Source organism: Lentinus tigrinus, assembly GCF_003813185.1.
Source record: "Lentinus tigrinus ALCF2SS1-7 unplaced genomic scaffold L226scaffold_38, whole genome shotgun sequence".
Lineage (NCBI taxonomy): Eukaryota > Fungi > Basidiomycota > Agaricomycetes > Polyporales > Polyporaceae > Lentinus > Lentinus tigrinus.
This window is the reverse complement of record NW_027137947.1, coordinates 165,579-181,925: the sequence shown is the minus strand read 5'-3', so window position 1 is coordinate 181,925 and position 16,347 is coordinate 165,579. Positions and strand designations below refer to the sequence as shown.

The window sequence follows — 16,347 nt, the reverse complement described above, 5'->3', positions numbered from 1 at the left end:
ATGGTTTACGCATCTCTACAGCCATGCCGCAGGCAGTGAAAGGCCTTCCTCGGCGTCACGACGGTTGCCACACCATCTAGATGTCAACTGCGCGTACAACCCCTGACGTACCAGTTGAGTGTTCCCTGGCTCGGACCTTTCGCTCTAGGATGTCTCAGGGCGCAGTGCGACACGTTTGTAAGGATTCCTACATTCAGTATGCTTGCCCCGATTGGTTGTGCTAATGTTGGCCAATAGTATTCGTGGGTAGGCCGGGAGGTTAGGACGACGTTAGAAGCTTGCGCGGTTTGCTCCCTATCTCGTGGCGTCAATACAACGGTCCCATGCATGCTGCGACCCGCCTCCTAGTTCGCCAAGAGCGACCCCATGTTCTCAGGAATCCACTATTTGTGTTCCAGGTGGGCGATCCTGAGGGAGGTTCTGTGCTAAACCGTCTTCAGCTCCTCCGTCCAGCTGACGTCTCGGCTTATGTGAAGGCTTCCGTTGTGAGAGGGCTCATGACTTCGTGAAGAGCCTCTTGGGAACTCCAGCGGCGGGCGAGAGATAACAAACCGCCGAGTGTTGCATAAAAAGCCCCTCGAAAGAATGGGGATGCCCCAACCTCAGTCGAGGCTCCCATCTCTATTCTTACCACCGCTCACCTGCTCTCCTTCGCGCACTGAAACAGCATGGGTCACCCAGAGGAAGTCGATGTCATCGTCTGCGGGTGTGTTCATTGCTCTTCTCTTTTCCCCTGACCGATAGTCAAACCACATTCGCATCTGCAGTGGTGGTCCTGCAGGTTCTGTTGTTGCAGGACGTCTCGCGTATGCCGACCCTACCCTCAAGGTCATGCTCATTGAGGGTGAGTAGACGGTGACTGACGAACGTCGCTGTCGGTCTGATCTCCATGTTCCGTAGGTGGCGCGAACAATCGCGATGACCCCTGGGTGTATCGGTACGTCGACGTCGTTGCCGCGTAGCTCGCATGCCCTCACGATATATCCAGTCCTGGCATCTACGTGCGCAACATGCAGCGCGATGGAGTGTGAGTTATCGCATTGTGATGGTTCTCGAACGTCCACTAACGGTCTAGTAGCAACGACAAGGCCACCTTCTACCTCGATACCATGAAGTCCTCCCACCTTCGTGGCCGGCAATCCATCGTGCCTTGCGCAAACATCCTGGGTGGTGGTAGCAGTATCAACTTCCAGATGTACACTCGTGCCTCTGCTTCCGACTGGGGTACGTATCCTTACACCTTCTCTTCCCTACGCATATCGAACTCGATGCGTCCTAGATGACAGATGGAGGGATGGACTGCCAACGACCTTCTTCCATTGATGAAGCGTCTCGAGAACTACCAGAAACCGACCAACAACGACACCCACGGCTACGATGGCCCGATCGCCATCAGCAATGGTGGACAGATCATGCCAGTCGCTCAGGACTTCCTGCGTGCATCGCACGCCATCGGCATTCCCTTCAGCGGTACGTGCGATGCATTATCGTGAATAGCGCGATGCACTGAGTACGCGACGTAGACGATATCCAGGATCTGAAGACGGCACATGGTGCAGAGATCTGGGCTAAGTACATCAACCGCCATACCGGCCGTCGGAGTGACGCTGCGACCGGTACGTGCACGCGCCAGAACTGCACTCGTCGAGGCGTAGTATCTGACCTCTTGCGTAGCCTATGTCCACAGTGTCATGGACATTCAGAGCAACCTGTACCTCCGCTGCAACGCGCGCGTCTCTCGCGTCCTCTTCGATGCCAACAACACGGCTGTCGGCGTCGCATATGTCCCGTCGCGCAACCGCGCCAGCAACGCTAACGTCGTCGAGACCATCGTGAAGGCTCGCAAGATGGTCGTCCTCAGTTCGGGTACCCTCGGCACGCCTCAGATCCTCGAGCGCTCCGGTGTCGGTAACGCTGAGCTTCTCAACAAGCTCAACATCCCCGTTGTCAGCGACCTCCCGGGTGTCGGCGAGGAGTACCAGGACCACTACACGACCCTCTCCGTCTACCGTGTCTCCAACGAGACTCAGACCCTTGACGACTTCCTCCGCGGCGACAAGGACACGCAGAAGGAGCTCTTCGCTGAGTGGGAGACCAGCCCCGAGAAGGCACGTCTGTCTTCGAACGCCATTGACGCAGGCTTCAAGATCCGCCCTACCGAAGAAGAGCTGAAGGAGATGGGCCCGGAGTTCAACGAGCTCTGGAACCGCTACTTCAAGGACAAGCCCGACAAGCCGGTCATGTTCGGCTCCATCGTCGGTGGCGCGTACGCCGACCACACCCTCCTTCCGCCTGGCAAGTACCTCACGATGTTCCAGTACCTCGAGTACCCAGCTAGCCGCGGCAAGGTACGGCCCCTCGTCGCCTGTAGGTATGACCGAGCATGTTGTTGAGCAAGACTGTCTAGATCCACATCAAGTCGGCGAACCCGTATGTCGAGCCGTTCTTCGACAGCGGCTTCATGAACAACAAGGCCGACTTCGCGCCTATTCGGTGGAGCTACAAGAAGACTCGCGAGGTCGCGCGTCGCATGGACTGTGAGCATTGTGTGTCCAGCTCGTGTCTCGCATAGATATTGACAGTGGGTCTAGGCTTCCGTGGCGAGCTGACCTCGCACCACCCGCACTTCCACCCTGACTCCCCCGCCGCGTGCCGTGACATCGACATCAAGACCGCGAGGGAGATATACCCGAACGGCCTGACCGTCGGCATCCACATGGGCACCTGGCACCGCCCGGGTGAGCCGTACGACGCGTCCAAGGTACACGAGGACATCAAGTACACGAAGGAGGACGACGCCGCCATTGACGACTGGATCGCCGACCACGTCGAGACGACTTGGCACTCGCTCGGCACGTGTGCGATGAAGCCGCGCGAGCAGGGCGGTGTTGTCGACAAGCGCCTCAACGTCTACGGCACTCAGAACCTCAAGTGTGTCGACCTCAGTATTTGCCCGGTGAGTAAACTCTCGCGCATCGATGTCCTAGCGTCATCTTGACTCGTCGGTTGCAGGATAACCTGGGCACGAACACCTACTCATCCGCGCTCTTGGTTGGTGAGAAGGGTGCTGATTTGATCGCAGAGGACCTCGGTATGTCATGCCTTGTGCGGCCTGTCAACATCTGCGCTTGTGAACTGACTTCTTCCTTTAGGCCTCAAGCTGCGCCTTCCTCATGCTCCGGTCCCGCATGCCCCCATGCCGACCGGCAAGCCCGCTACTCAGCTCGTCCGGTGAAGAGCTCTTCGAGATCACGTCTTGTACGTTTACTTTGGTCCATGCGAAGTCCTATGTCTGCAGTCATAACCCCTGTACCACCATCACCTCATCATGTATCATTGACATTGTATGTACGACTAGCGTTACGGAATGCAGCTGTTCATCGGCTCATTGTTGTGCGTCTTGTTCTCACCACCGCTCACTTTCTCAAAACTATCAGTTAATGCGGACAAACTTCATCAGGAATAACCCGAGTTGCTAATGGGCCCTAATCGTCACTAATTAGGGCCGTTAGCATGAATTAGTTGATTAGTCTAATACAGAGAGTCCCTTCCTAATGAGATGCCAATATTAGAGGATTAGAGGAATTATTGACGAATGAGAGAACCTGCGGTATCGATACACCACCAACACAAGAGAAGAGAAAAGCAACGTAAATTCATATTCTGACATACGGTACATACTACATACATGGAAACTTGAATTGACGACTGTGCTAATGTGACCACCATAAGGGCGTGGACTAGAAGGGGTAACTATGTAGACGGTAGACGGAGGAAGCTTGATACGTATATATGACGATATGGGACGCCAGCACACTAGGGACCAAACGTGCGTACGAGTCGCAATGATACTCCAGCGTGAACTCCCTGGTCTCGGCGCCATCCTACATGATCTCGTTGCTGGATAGTCTTGCGTAGATGAGGGAAAGGTAGTCAACCGAAATTACATCCTACCAGCACACATACTGTTCACCAGCCTCGCGATCCAATGATCTTGCCACACCCGTAACGAAAGCCTCCGAGACCGCTAGCACCAGAACCAGACCCAGAGACTCTCCAGTAGACAATAGCCAGCCACCAGAATACAGACAAGAGATGAGACGCAAGCCGAAGGACGGAGATGCCAAGGCACAGTGCAGGATTCAGTGTGCAACCAGTAAGAGGAGGACGAGAGGAAGGCGGAGGATCTCGAGTGGAGGAAATTTCGCGTGCGCTTGGAGCCTCGGGACTTGCCGGACAAGTTCAGGGCAGGCCGTAGTCCACTTCACCTTTCAAAGTCAGGGCTATACTCGACGTTCTGCACGGTCACTCACTCATGTCCGAGTATACCTAGCTTTACAAGTACATTCCTCATTTGCTTCAGACCCAACTGTAATGTCGCAGACCTGAATCGCACATTTTTCGCCGATTGATCGCGATTAGCAGAATTATTACGAGCTGATCACTAATTTAGCGCTAATTAGTGATCCAGGTTTTTCCTGATGTTGCGGGACGGGAAGTCCATCGTCACAATCAGTACATGCTCTATAGCCTTCCTGGGCACGACCACTCTTACTTGAGAATATTGTTGTGCATTGTGCATTAAATACAGTAAGTAGCCTAGAACCCTACGAGTCCGTCAAGTCACTTCAACCCATCGTCCCAACGCCCATCATGCAGACTGCTTCTTCTTCCAATCCGCGTACCATTTCGCCATATATCCGACCGCCGCATCCTGTACAGCCTTGACAGCCTTGCTCGATCCCTCAGACGCAAGCATGTCAGAGCAGTGGAAGCCATCGCTGAGCAGATGCGGTTGGAGGTCCATCTTGGGGAAGGAGGCTCCGTTCGCTGCAACCGTCGCCTCGCGCCAAGGATCGCCTAAGACGGGTGAACCACGCCTCGGTAAACGTACAGGAAAGAAGTAATGATGAAAAAGGACTTACGTTCACCGTTGGCAAATATGAGCCGCTCTGTCGTGATGTTCCATCCGCCATAGGCGACGTTCACCTTGAGTGCGTTCAGAAGACTAGACTTCTTCAGACCTGTGAAGGCTCCTGGGAAGTCGTACTGGCAGCCTCGCTATACAGAGGTCCGAATGTTCGTCAGCATGGAAGCTAAACAGTAACACAATGTTGTCTGACCTCACTGTGCTCCGGAGTAAGGTGTCGCGAGACGATGGTGGGGTATCCCTCAGAAGCGCCTACAGGGAAGAACCCAAATTCATTGCAGCTGCAGTGCGCATAGGTGAAATGATCAGTACATATTCCTGCACGCGGAAGCCGCACTGATACCACATACGTCATCCACTTCCATGACCTGCTATCGGAGAGTTCGGTGTTGTTCCAGGACGAGGAGTTAGGATCATGGGTACCAAAGCAATCCCTGCGACAAGGTCATGTCAGCCTACTGTCGTCCTACCAGTGCGAAGCATTAAATTTCGACTCACTCGGCAGTAGCGTTACCACATGCTGCAAGCCATGGTGGATAAACGTTCGCATTCCATTATTTTCGTACAACTCGAAGCACTCACCACTGGTGTAGAACGAATTTTTCCAGTACGCTCCCCAAGCCTTCAATGCATGGTCGAGGCCCCAGCCGGATGCCGGCGCACTCTTTCCCTTGTCTACCTCGAGCGCATCGCAGAACCCGTAGAACCCGACAGATTCTTGGTTGATGTTGCCGCCCTGCCAGTAATTGAGCACGAGTTTCACTGGCAAGCGAAGCGCGGATCAGCGATGACCATCACGGACAGACTTCATTAAGAAGACACACTAGCCGCGCCGAAGTCGTCCTGGTGCACGATATCCTCGAGACCGAAGATCGCCTTCATGTCATGTATGGCAGTCGCATTGCCGGAGTCGAAGGTTTCGTCGATGTATTTGATCACAGCCTCGACGTCTGATGAGCAATTCTTGGGCATCCACTCGCGAATGGGCTCGAAGTAACCCCAGAAGTGTCTATACGTGGTGTCAACCTGTGCTTCATTCCGGTGACACCCAAACGCACCCAATAGCTTGCACCACACCAGACGAGGAGTATCCAGCGAAGAACAGTCCTGGTTTGCTACGAAAAAGCCGGACGGTTAGCATAACGGCGCATATACGAAGTCGAAGCTGAACAAACTTTTGCATGACATAGCTCACCAGAGCACCTGGGTAGCTACCGCCGATCAAGATCCAAAGAGCTTTATCCGGAGTGACCTCGTCACCCCCAGGCATCGGCAGCTTGACGTTCTTCGCGAAGTACTCAAGATCATCGATGGCCTGCTGGATGGTGTGCACACGGAGGCTCTCGACGGAGAGATCAGGGTATGGATTGGACTCTCCAAAGAAACGGTGCTCGATGATGATGGTAGCTCCATCTGTGGCTTGAGCGATCATGCCATTGATTGTCGAATTGGTGAGATATGAGCTGAAATCTGTACGCAATGGTTAACGTAGTAAATTCTTCTGTTTGGGGGACGGCCTACGTTCTGCGTTTACTTCTCCCGGGGTGCTCAGGACGATCGTGCCACCTGGGTCGCGACCATCAGCACCGGTAGGTTCATGAGTCAGGACCATGGCAATACGCACCCGGCTCGTAGAACTCATAATTGTGCCAATACCTCTGCTTGAAAGTCCCAAGTTTAGGGTTATTGTGGTCTATCAGTTGGTCAAAGTAGAACGTTTCCTTGTAGGATGAGATCAACTGGTGGGTCGACACGTGAAAGACGGACACGGAATCGTCGGGTTCATCGACGTAAGGAATGTGGGGTCGCGCGTGCCATGGGTCAAGCAAAGGTGAAAGGGCAGCCACGGACGAAGCTAGAAAAAGAGACGAGAGCAACAGGTTCGCCGTAAACATGGCGAGCGGGAAGAAAAGGAGAACAAAGTTCAGTGCGAGAGCAGGCACCAAGGGAGAAGCAACAGTGGGAGGTAGGATGAAGTAGCCAGCCGCGAGTGAGCTTGACATGATATACGCCGGCGGGCGCCGATCCTCCGCAAGGATCGGAACGCGCCTTCTGCTAAGCGTGAGCCTCAAGCACAATGCGGGGCCGCATCAAGGATTGCGTACCTGTTCGACTGCTATTCCATGTCGCATGAGTACGGCCCCGACGCCCAGAATGGGCGGCGCAACAAGGTAACTTGCATAGGTTATTACAGGGTGCCAACACTGCCTCATAGCCCTGTTGACCGCGGCTTTCGTCCTTGGCAGGCGATGAGCAGAGCAATTGAGTTGCCGGCTGCGCTTGATGGTTGTCGCGACCGCATTGCTTCCGGGGGAGGAGGGGGGGGAGATGGCAGCGGTTGGAACTTTGGGCGCCGGGCCGTAACGGAACATGATGCATGTCAATGTGCATCGTAATTGCAAGATCCGGAAAACAGATGCTCTCTGGAGCGGTGCTGGCTGTAGCAAATACTCAGGAGGAACGACGTTCGCTACGCCCGCACTAGGGGCGGTACATGTCAAATTGATGTGGGAACGCTTGGCATTCGAAACGAGAGTACGTCCGGCCAAGAAGCGGGAGTGCACCATCGCTCGTTAGGTCTTTGTCGCCTCCGAACTTCACCGTACCTCTCTCAGCCCACCCGTGGGGACCCCGGGGGGGGGGGGGGGGTCGCCTCCTTGTGACTCACAGTAATATACGGACACCGTAGGTTGTTCACTAAGGCAGGCTTGAGTGCTCAGATTGTAAACCAACGACATGTGCTCACCATCTCAGGCCTCAGGTCCAGAAGACTCTACAGCACAGTGCGAGTAGGTGACTGGCATCTAGACTGGATGTCCACCCGCATGCACTAGATCATAACATATATGCCGGTGGATGTAACGAGGCACTGTTCTGTGTCTTCTGAAGTGTAGGCCGCAAAGGTTGGGAGCCACGATCCTAGTTGATGTACAAGTCAAAGTTGTCCAACTGACAGTACTCAGGTTGAGATTGACTATACAAGTTGACTCTTAGACTCTGGGTCGAGACCAGCCCAAGTTTACGTAATAGCATGTCTCACGTGACCAGCCATGATCGAAACAAGCGCGCTCAACCACAGACCGCGTCGAATATGATGGACAACATCTGCAAGATGGCCTGAAAACACCACTGAATTTAACGCTGCTAGCGGCGAAGCGTCCTAACATGCCTGGCCTTTAGATCTGACAATGTCTCAAGTCATATTATTCACGGTATCCACGGTCACTGCGATCGACGGTCGTCACGGTTTGCCAGTATACGTAGATCTACATAATCGCGACATTGATGTAAAGATCAGAACATTCAAAGTGAACAGGTAACGCTAGAACTCCTTATCTCAATAGGGTGACCTTGATAGTAGCTGCCGCACAACTTCTATGAGTCCTTGTCGCTCTCCATTCTGGTACGAGATTTGCCAACTGCATGGCGCTTGGAGCTTGAACCTAACCCCTTCCTACCAGTGGCCTTTCTCTTCGCATTCTTCAATGGCGATATGTATAAATGCGCATTCCGTTGCAGGACGCGCACGAATTCTTCGTCATATCCGACACATGTCATCTTGTAGGTCCCAATCTCCTACGGAGAGAAGTGAGCATGGACTTGGGACGTACGTAAACCAATTACAGTAATGCTCACCTCCTCTCCCTCGTCATACGCTGTCAGCATGTCCTGAAGGGTCACTTGTTTCCGGATGTCACCAATTTGCAGCGCTGCGTCCGCGAACTCTTCCTTGCTCGGCTCGTAGTCGGCACCTCTCTGTTTCCGGAACCAGACTCTGAGCGTAACCTCCGTCCCCCACTGGCTGACATGGACCCCGTATACCCACGTATTCCGCACCTATCCATGACATGAGTGCATTCTAGAGCATGTAAGACATCGTTGTGCACTGCACCTTGTCTTTCTGCTTCTTCCATTCGTCCGACGTGAGGGATATACCAGGCACGAACTTGTACTCGCCCATGTAGACCCAGTTCGACTCGCTGAGGCGGACGAAGGTCCGCAGCGGTCTCTGCGTCCCATGCCAACCATCCCATGCCCGGCGAGGACTGAAGAAGAGGCCGGAATGACCTGGGCGAGTGGGCGCATGGGGGTTGAACTCTAACGTCAGGAACGCCCAATCGCCGAGTCCGTGAAACGAGACGCGATCTTCCGAAATCTTGGGGAAAGTGGTCTGCGTGCTCCCGCCGTACAGATTGGAGATGTAGAGCCGAGAGAAGCCATATTCTGCGATCTCTTTGGGAAGGGATATGGGATATCGGTGATTGATGCCCTCCCACCCCAGGGCTCCTAGCAGAAACTCGTCGCTGAACTGGATTTCTTTCTTCACCTTCGCATCGGGCTGTCACCGCGTTAGTCTCGTACTAGCAGTGTAGCCACAGAGACTCACATTTCGCATCTGCTCTACCGCGTTCCGCAATGCTTCGGCGCGGTCAACGGAGTCATCGCCGACATCGCCAATCGGTGCAACCGGAGGCAGTACATATCTCTCCTCTGGGTCTACCTTGACATCGCCAGAGTTTGAACCTGCCAAATAATTAGACATGATTCTTCTCCCCTGTAAGTGCGAAATACCTGGTACTTGGCGTCGCTGGTGTATCGCCTCTCGCCGTGCAGCATTTTGACGACGGGCCTCTTCCAGCGTGGGCAACACCACCTCGATCTTCGCAGGGACTCTGCGTTCCCGTACAATGCCAGATGATCCGGTGCTTGACGACGTGCCAGGCACTGTGCTGGCACGCTCCCCCTCCTCATCCTGGGTGAAGGATTAGTATCGTCAGTCTGAGATGCATTTCACACTGACCGTCTTGACAAGGAAATGTGATGCATCTTTGCCCTGCTCTGCCTTCACTACTATATCTACGTCGTGCCGATCCAGGTCATCGTACGGTGCATGAGATTCCCGCTTCTGTAATGGTAGGGATCGGAGGCTTCAGTGTGGTATCTCTAGCGAACCGACTGTCCAGCTTACCGGCTTTCTCTCATCCATGTTGGAGTCATTAGAGTTGTTGTCCAGGGAGCGCTTTAGGCTCGAGCGCACTGTCGAGGCACTGACTTGAGGACTCTGCAGGCTCGGGCTTGTTGAAGACGACTCGACGCGAGGTAAGCCGACTGAATCGTTGACCGGCTTGACATCCACATCTTCCTCTAACTCGTACTTTTGCATCGTGTATGCGTGTCTCGATTTTGACAAGACGGAACTTTGTCGTGCGTACTCGTAGTTTTGGTTGTAGTAGTGGAAACACGTTTCGCGACGCACAGGCCGTGGGCGCTAGTAATATATGTGGTGACGGGCCGAGAACCCGTGACCGTGCGCCGTAGGCAGAAGAGACTGAAATGTAAACCGGGTTTTGTCGATTCGGAGTGCTAGAACTACTGGTACAAGCTCGGGGGTATGCATAGCTCGCACAGGAACACACTCAAGGTATACATCACATCCTTCAAAAGTCCACCAAGACCGCCTCAGTAGCCGGCAAGTCCAAACCCTTACTCAACGCCACACTCTCCGTCACCACACTACCCGACGGAAGCCCGCTCGCCGTCTCGAAGCTCTGCCCCGCCCACGTCACGTTCGCCGTATCGTCCGCATGGTTGATGAGGAACCGCCGCGCGGTCGCAGTCCCCGTCTTCGACCCGCCCGTGAACCCAAAGTCGATGTGGACGCTCGGGCGCGTGCCGGTGCTGCTCGTGAGCCACGCGTGCAGGTTGACGAAAACGGCGCGGACGAGCTTGCTGCCCTCGAATGCCGCGTAGCCGGAAATGTTCGTATCGTCCACGGTCAGCTCGACGATGCGCGACGAGCCCGTGGAGCCGACAAGGGTGTTGATGATGATCCCTGCGTAGTACGCTGGTTGGACGTGTGGCGGCTGGGGAGGGTTGAGCGGGGAACCGTCGATGATGGAGCGGTTGAGCGTGATGGGCTGGATCTGTCATCACAAGTACGCATCAATCAGTTACACGTTCTAGGTGTGGGGAGATAAATCGGCGAAGTGGGGGTGGAATGACTTACGAAGTTGTACTTGTAGCCGACACCTTCATGGAAGTACGCTTGTTCGATGCCCAGGGTCGCCGCCTGCAGGGTATAGTCGATGACCCAGAGTGCGATACCAGCGGTGTTGCTCACGCCTGGAGCACCGTGGCACGCAATGCTGTTCGTCTCCCTGTCGCCATAGTTAGAGGCTAAACTCAAAAGAGCGCATGAGTGAACCACACGCACCCAAGAATGTACCGCAGCCCTTGCTGGTGGGTCGCCGCGATGTCCGCATTGAAAATCGTGAGGTTCCCACGAATGGAAGGCTTGCTCATGAACGAGACCAGCGGGAAGTCGCCTCCATTGCAGAACGCTGCCGAGTAGCGGTGCTGAGAAATCCTATTCAACGCGAGCACCGACGCACATTGCAATCTATCAGCGCTTCTCAGTCCTGGAAGTCGGTGGCGTTAGACTTACACGGAGATGGCTTTCCCAGGCGCGCTGTCCAGAATACCAAGGCTGAAGATCTGACGTGGGGTGAACCCTTGGCCTGCGAACGCGGCCCCCTGGAGCGAGACGGGTCCAGTGCGACTGGTGATGCCGGCAGCCTGCGCGACAGGACCCGCGACGGACTCCCAGTCCGGGACGTACTGGTTTACCGTCCAGTTGCTCGGGCGGAGACCGTTGTTCTTGTAGAGGTCAGCCTCGTTCCCGACTTCGATCAGGTCAAGGACGACGCCGGAGTTGGCCACCGAGGACGTCTGGAAAGCTTTGATGATGGACTTGGCCATGTTGACCGCGTTCGTGACGTTGTCGGCACCGAAGTTGACACCCCATGTCATATGCGTCCCACTGGGCAGGAAACGCGAGAGCTGGTAGTACCCATCGCCGACGGTGATGCTGGAGGCCTCGGGGTAGGGGGTGATGGTGTTCGGAGGAGGGAACTGGTCCTCGTTGATGGTCACCGTGGGCGACCAGAACGTATGGTCCTCCGAGTTAGCACCGACACGGATGCTGGGCGGGTGGCCAGTGAGGGAAGCGAGGTTGGACAGGGCGGTATGGACGAATTCGTTACGGGAGTCGATGCCCGTCCAATCGGGCCAGTTGTCCTGTTCGATGGAGAACGAGACAAGCGTGGGCGAGAGGTTCTGTGCTCCCGACGGTGGTGCCAGCGGAACGGAGACGTTCACCGCGTTGACCACGCCAGCAAGGAGGTGGAACACGGCGGCCGTAGCCACCAGGCTTGATGAATGGATCATGGTGAGCGGGGATAGGAGCGGCCTGAGGATACACAACGGCACAACCCGTTATAAGCCAGTAGAGCAGCGAGATACAGGAAGCTTGCCTTCATCGCTGTACCTCTGCGTAGCAAGGGCCAAGCCCTTTCCGATGGGAAGCCTTGGACGGAATGGCTGCAAGAAGTCATCAGACTTGAGCGTGCTCGACATCCGTGCTGTACTCGTGCGAGGGACCGTCACTGAGAATGGAAGGGATTCGCCCTGCATCTCAGGACGACGTTCCAGCCCAGCCCAATAATAGCCCGCGCCATGCGTTCGCGTTCGCAGACAACGTCGGGGGCAACGGCATGGATCGAAGACGAGGTGCCACATACCCCGTCGCGTGCATTCCAATCGCGGTGACCGTCGGGCGTTATACAACTTCGCGATGCGCTCAATGCCCGACCATCATTGCCGGGTTCAAGTTACTCAGGTTCGTCCAGGGTAGATGTTATTGACAGCATGGCGGTATTCAAAAGATCCCGCCGTGCATGACGGAAATGATGTCCTAGCCAAGTATGTTTCTGACGGTCTTTCTGACGGTCATGAGCAGTCTGCGGATCAGCTGACATGGTTCGAGATGCACTCACCTCCATGAGTGCATTCAAATGCCGTGCCTACTGGGTACAGATGCCGGACAGTTGGTGGTGCTGCAGAAGGGCCACGCGGAACGACGAAAAGCCTCTCCTAGGGAAACCTGCTTGCAGCTCGAAGCATTGCCGAGCATTCCGAGAGAAGCACGATCGATGTCCGGGGATGCAGTGGGCATTGCGCGGATTTGTGCGGATCAGGGCATGAAGCTATTCTGAGGCCCAGCCCACCCACGGCGCTGCAGAGGGATATGGGGTAGAGGTCCAAAACGTAGACCCCGCGTAGAACACGCGTACGGCACGCAAGGATCCTGTGCCATCGTGGGCGCGGACTATCCAATCGGGGTCAAAGAGGGTGCGAGCATCATACGCAGAACGCACGTATCGGGTGTTTTCGCTCCTCAACTGACCAAGCCGATGATGAGCAAGTGACAACATCCAGCGCAGCTTCCAGCTATGCAAAGTTTCAAAGCGTAGACGCGATTTCAGGTATTCGGATGGCCAGAAGACTGTCGGTGTGGTGGAAGAGAAGAGAGAGGGTTTCGTAGCGCTCGTCACGGCATTCCCAGTGCCCACTCTCCGGCGTCAAATGTACCGCGTGTCGCAGCTTGGACGGCGAGTCGGTAATATATGGCTACATACATGTTTGCTCAGAGTCGCTGTTCGAATCCGACCATCGACGCGAACAGAGTCCTCGTAGCTCAATTATACTGCATCATATAATGTACACGTTGGCACAGGTAGCAAAGACGAACAGTCGCAGACAACATAAGACGCGCATATAGCAGCGATGAACGCAATACGATGAAGACCTAACTGCAAGTACAAGACAAGCGCAAAAACAGAGAGACCGCGTATGTCCTTTAGCTTTGAGACGATACTCAGAAGTGCGAAGCTGCAGGAGCGAGGCGAGAAGGATTGGTCAGAGCGAGCATGGAAGGACAGCAGCGGAACGAGTGAACGAGCTTGAAGCTTTCAAGACCGTTTTCAAGACCGTTTTCAAGACCGTTTTCAGGACCATTTTAAAGACCGTTTTGAAGACCGGTTTGGCGCGAAGTGCTTGCATTGTCGACAGTAGCTAGGATTGTTGAGTTATCACCTGTGGCGACAAGAGGAAGGACCGAGGGTCAATGTGAGATGAGGAGAATAGGCGATCCAGTGACTCTAGTGCCCGTCGTCACCGTGGTCATCGGATTGCTCGTCGTCGCCATCGTCGGATTGCCCGTCGTCGTCATCATCGGATTGTGCGTCGTCAGACCGCGCGGCGTCGGATTGCGCGGCGCGGTCGGCAAGGCACCCAACGGTCATTTCGATGTCCATCGGGCCAGAGGAGACTTCTCACTTAGGGCCGAGAAATAAAGATTCAGGTCCCGGTTGAGGTTGAGTTCATCAGGCGTCGGGATTAGGAGAGCAAAAATTGCGTCTCTCATTTGAAGGGCCTTCGCGTACATCGGGTCTTCAGCGATTGGTGGCAACCCGTTCGCCCGTTGTTCTTCGGCAATTCTCATCCTATCGTCCATCAACGCCACCAGCGAGGATGTCATCGCGCGAGCAAGTCTCGACTTTGCACCCATCTTTACCGCACACGCTTGTATAGCTTCTATGCTGCGAGGGTAGGTGTTTACACTTTCGAAACCTGATATAATCATCTTGCAAATTCGAGGACCGGCTTAGGCTTTGTGGCTGAGATCGCCGTACCTTCATCCTCTGGAAGAGAGGCGTCGCCCTTCATCCCTTCGCCCTTGCCCTTCTTGGGAGCGAGGCCATTGACGGGTCCTTGACCCTGAGGGATAGAGCCTTGGCCGGGTACGTTGACGGTTTTGTCGTCCTGGGAGTATCATCCTCAATCAGCGGGGCGCAGATGCGAGACCAATGTGGCACTCACCGCACCGTGATCGGAGCCAGAGTTCGGACGCTTCCGCGACGACGGCTGAATAAGAGCAGACTCAGACATCTATAGATGGTCGGGTATAGATGAAGTGGCCCACATCATCATGAGGATTAATGCGTTTGAGCGACGATTTGGCCATAGTTTCAGCATCCACCTGATCAAGTAGTCAGTTAGCGGCTGTCGTGGACGCACAGTGGTGCGTCCCCGATATATGTGTGCGCATGAGTGCTCATATGCGCCCAAAGTGACCGACTATATGCGCATATAGCCAGTCACGTTGGGCATATCGTGGGCCGCATACAGTCCCTTGTGCCGCCGACGACACCCTCCGCAAACAGTACCTCGACGGCGCATTGAGTCCGACCGAAGCGAAGATGTGTGCTCACCGAGGGCATCGCTTGCAATAATGCTTCCGGGTTCGTATGAGCAGCCATCCTGCTAGCGCATGAGCACAAGATGGAAGCCTCAACATAGCCCTGGACTCACTGGTGGACACGGTTCTGAAGAGGGAAGTGCTGGACGGTTGGATATGGGGATGAACAACGGCGGTTTCGACGGAACGTTTGGGTCGGATGATGGGGGTTTGGGAGCAAGGGAAGTGGCAGGTCGTCCCAGAGCAATACGCCTTATATAGCTGGGGATGTCCGATCGAGCAATAATTTGACGTCCAGATCGCGGTTTGAGAGATGACGCAAATGGGAATTTCATTGACGTCATGCGAGTATCCAGTGACCTTCGCGTTCAGCAGAATGCATCCTGCACGTCCTTTGGATTCAAATATTGGTCAACTGATTTGAATCTGCAACACTGCAGCGGTTGGATTGACGTGGGCAAATGAAGCTGTGCGAAGGCAAGCTCCAGTACGGCAACGCTCTAGTGTTGTACGTGTCGGCGAGCATAAGCGCGACACTACGTACGTCCGGTCAGTGTTTCCGTTGTGGGTGGTTTGTGTCTACTTGACGCTGTGCCACGCCTCCTACTTGTAATATGTGACACCCAATCACGTGCCACCACTGTCACATCCGCCGCGCTGGACCTCGGCGGCAGAACCTGCTCCCTGAGTACACCGACGATGGCCGCAAAGTCAAAGGCGAGGTGAGCACTTACTGTTGAGCAGTCAATCTACCCATGTAGCACCTGTGCTGACTATTACTCTAGGACAATCATCGTGCGGCTGGTGTCTACCGCCCAGACGGGCTTCTTCTACACGACGCAGAGGCTGAGGTTGGGTCCGAGGTTAGCAGCGGTGAAATATGACCCTCGAGGTGCGCCCTATAAGCTCTTATGACCTTGAATGTGTGCTTACCTGTGTGTGTATGTGTCGTTGGTGCAGTGAAGAGCAGGGTGTTGTTCGTCGAGAGTAAGAAGACAGCGAAGAAATAGACACTCCCACTCTCGACATTGCGCCGTACCCCCAGTCACCGGTGTCCCACACATTGCGGGGCAGACACATGTTCCGCGCCTTTCTGCTTGGCTTTAGTCCATAACCTACCTCGGTATAATGCGATAATCCAGCTCAACACCTCCCAGCATTGTCCTGAGCTGGACCGCCGTCGCATAACAGGAAGGGGGTTCATGTCGGACATAACTAGCGGGTGCAACTGTGATTCCGGTACGTTTCTTCGCTCTCAGGCTCTTTCCGCCCTCCGCATTGGCTCTGTCTTCCACGACGAAGTCCGCACTGGTGTATT

The 16,347-nt window shown here is 54.8% G+C and overlaps 7 protein-coding genes across 7 annotated transcripts; 2 read left to right on the top strand and 5 right to left on the bottom strand.

Annotated features, from left to right (window-relative positions):
- Positions 1–668: 668 nt before the first annotated feature.
- On the top strand, positions 669–3,235 carry L226DRAFT_547799 (alcohol oxidase; the record flags this gene model as incomplete). Its single annotated transcript, XM_067682527.1, has 12 exons — positions 669–706; positions 768–844; positions 901–937; positions 989–1,027; positions 1,079–1,145; positions 1,287–1,470; positions 1,524–1,616; positions 1,675–2,348; positions 2,408–2,537; positions 2,592–2,956; positions 3,013–3,091; positions 3,153–3,235. 12 exons carry the CDS (start codon positions 669–671, stop codon positions 3,233–3,235), a joined length of 1,866 nt encoding a protein of 621 aa, XP_067530921.1.
- A 1,416-nt stretch (positions 3,236–4,651) lies between these two features.
- Positions 4,652–6,825, bottom strand: L226DRAFT_547798 (peptidase S28; the record flags this gene model as incomplete). The annotated part of the gene is made up of 11 exons (XM_067682526.1): positions 4,652–4,860; positions 4,926–5,061; positions 5,124–5,211; positions 5,281–5,364; positions 5,429–5,450; positions 5,513–5,692; positions 5,755–5,939; positions 5,989–6,045; positions 6,106–6,400; positions 6,452–6,496; positions 6,555–6,825. 11 exons carry the CDS (start codon positions 6,823–6,825, stop codon positions 4,652–4,654), a joined length of 1,572 nt encoding a protein of 523 aa, XP_067530920.1.
- Positions 6,826–8,151: 1,326 nt separating this feature from the next.
- On the bottom strand, positions 8,152–10,159 carry L226DRAFT_493098 (uncharacterized protein). Its single transcript, XM_067677417.1, has 7 exons — positions 9,900–10,159; positions 9,732–9,836; positions 9,503–9,683; positions 9,318–9,454; positions 8,823–9,269; positions 8,567–8,767; positions 8,152–8,506 (listed from the first exon to the last, which is right to left on the bottom strand). Exons 1-7 carry the CDS (start codon positions 10,092–10,094, stop codon positions 8,306–8,308), a joined length of 1,467 nt encoding a protein of 488 aa, XP_067530919.1. The 5' UTR covers positions 10,095–10,159; the 3' UTR covers positions 8,152–8,305.
- A 209-nt stretch (positions 10,160–10,368) lies between these two features.
- Positions 10,369–12,157, bottom strand: L226DRAFT_470350 (glycoside hydrolase family 79 protein; the record flags this gene model as incomplete). Its single annotated transcript, XM_067676302.1, has 4 exons — positions 10,369–10,854; positions 10,938–11,088; positions 11,145–11,297; positions 11,376–12,157. 4 exons carry the CDS (start codon positions 12,155–12,157, stop codon positions 10,369–10,371), a joined length of 1,572 nt encoding a protein of 523 aa, XP_067530918.1.
- Positions 12,158–13,929: 1,772 nt separating this feature from the next.
- On the bottom strand, positions 13,930–14,719 carry L226DRAFT_574867 (uncharacterized protein; the record flags this gene model as incomplete). Its single annotated transcript, XM_067685116.1, has 3 exons — positions 13,930–14,099; positions 14,464–14,593; positions 14,651–14,719. 3 exons carry the CDS (start codon positions 14,717–14,719, stop codon positions 13,930–13,932), a joined length of 369 nt encoding a protein of 122 aa, XP_067530917.1.
- A 97-nt stretch (positions 14,720–14,816) lies between these two features.
- L226DRAFT_230397 (uncharacterized protein) lies at positions 14,817–15,597 on the bottom strand. The gene is made up of 2 exons (XM_067673085.1): positions 15,143–15,597; positions 14,817–15,091 (listed from the first exon to the last, which is right to left on the bottom strand). Exons 1-2 carry the CDS (start codon positions 15,371–15,373, stop codon positions 14,909–14,911), a joined length of 414 nt encoding a protein of 137 aa, XP_067530916.1. The 5' UTR covers positions 15,374–15,597; the 3' UTR covers positions 14,817–14,908.
- Positions 15,598–15,728: 131 nt separating this feature from the next.
- Positions 15,729–16,039, top strand: L226DRAFT_574866 (uncharacterized protein; the record flags this gene model as incomplete). The annotated part of the gene is made up of 3 exons (XM_067685115.1): positions 15,729–15,751; positions 15,815–15,921; positions 15,990–16,039. The coding sequence occupies 3 exons, from the start codon at positions 15,729–15,731 to the stop codon at positions 16,037–16,039; spliced, it is 180 nt and encodes a 59-aa protein (XP_067530915.1).
- Positions 16,040–16,347: the final 308 nt, after the last annotated feature.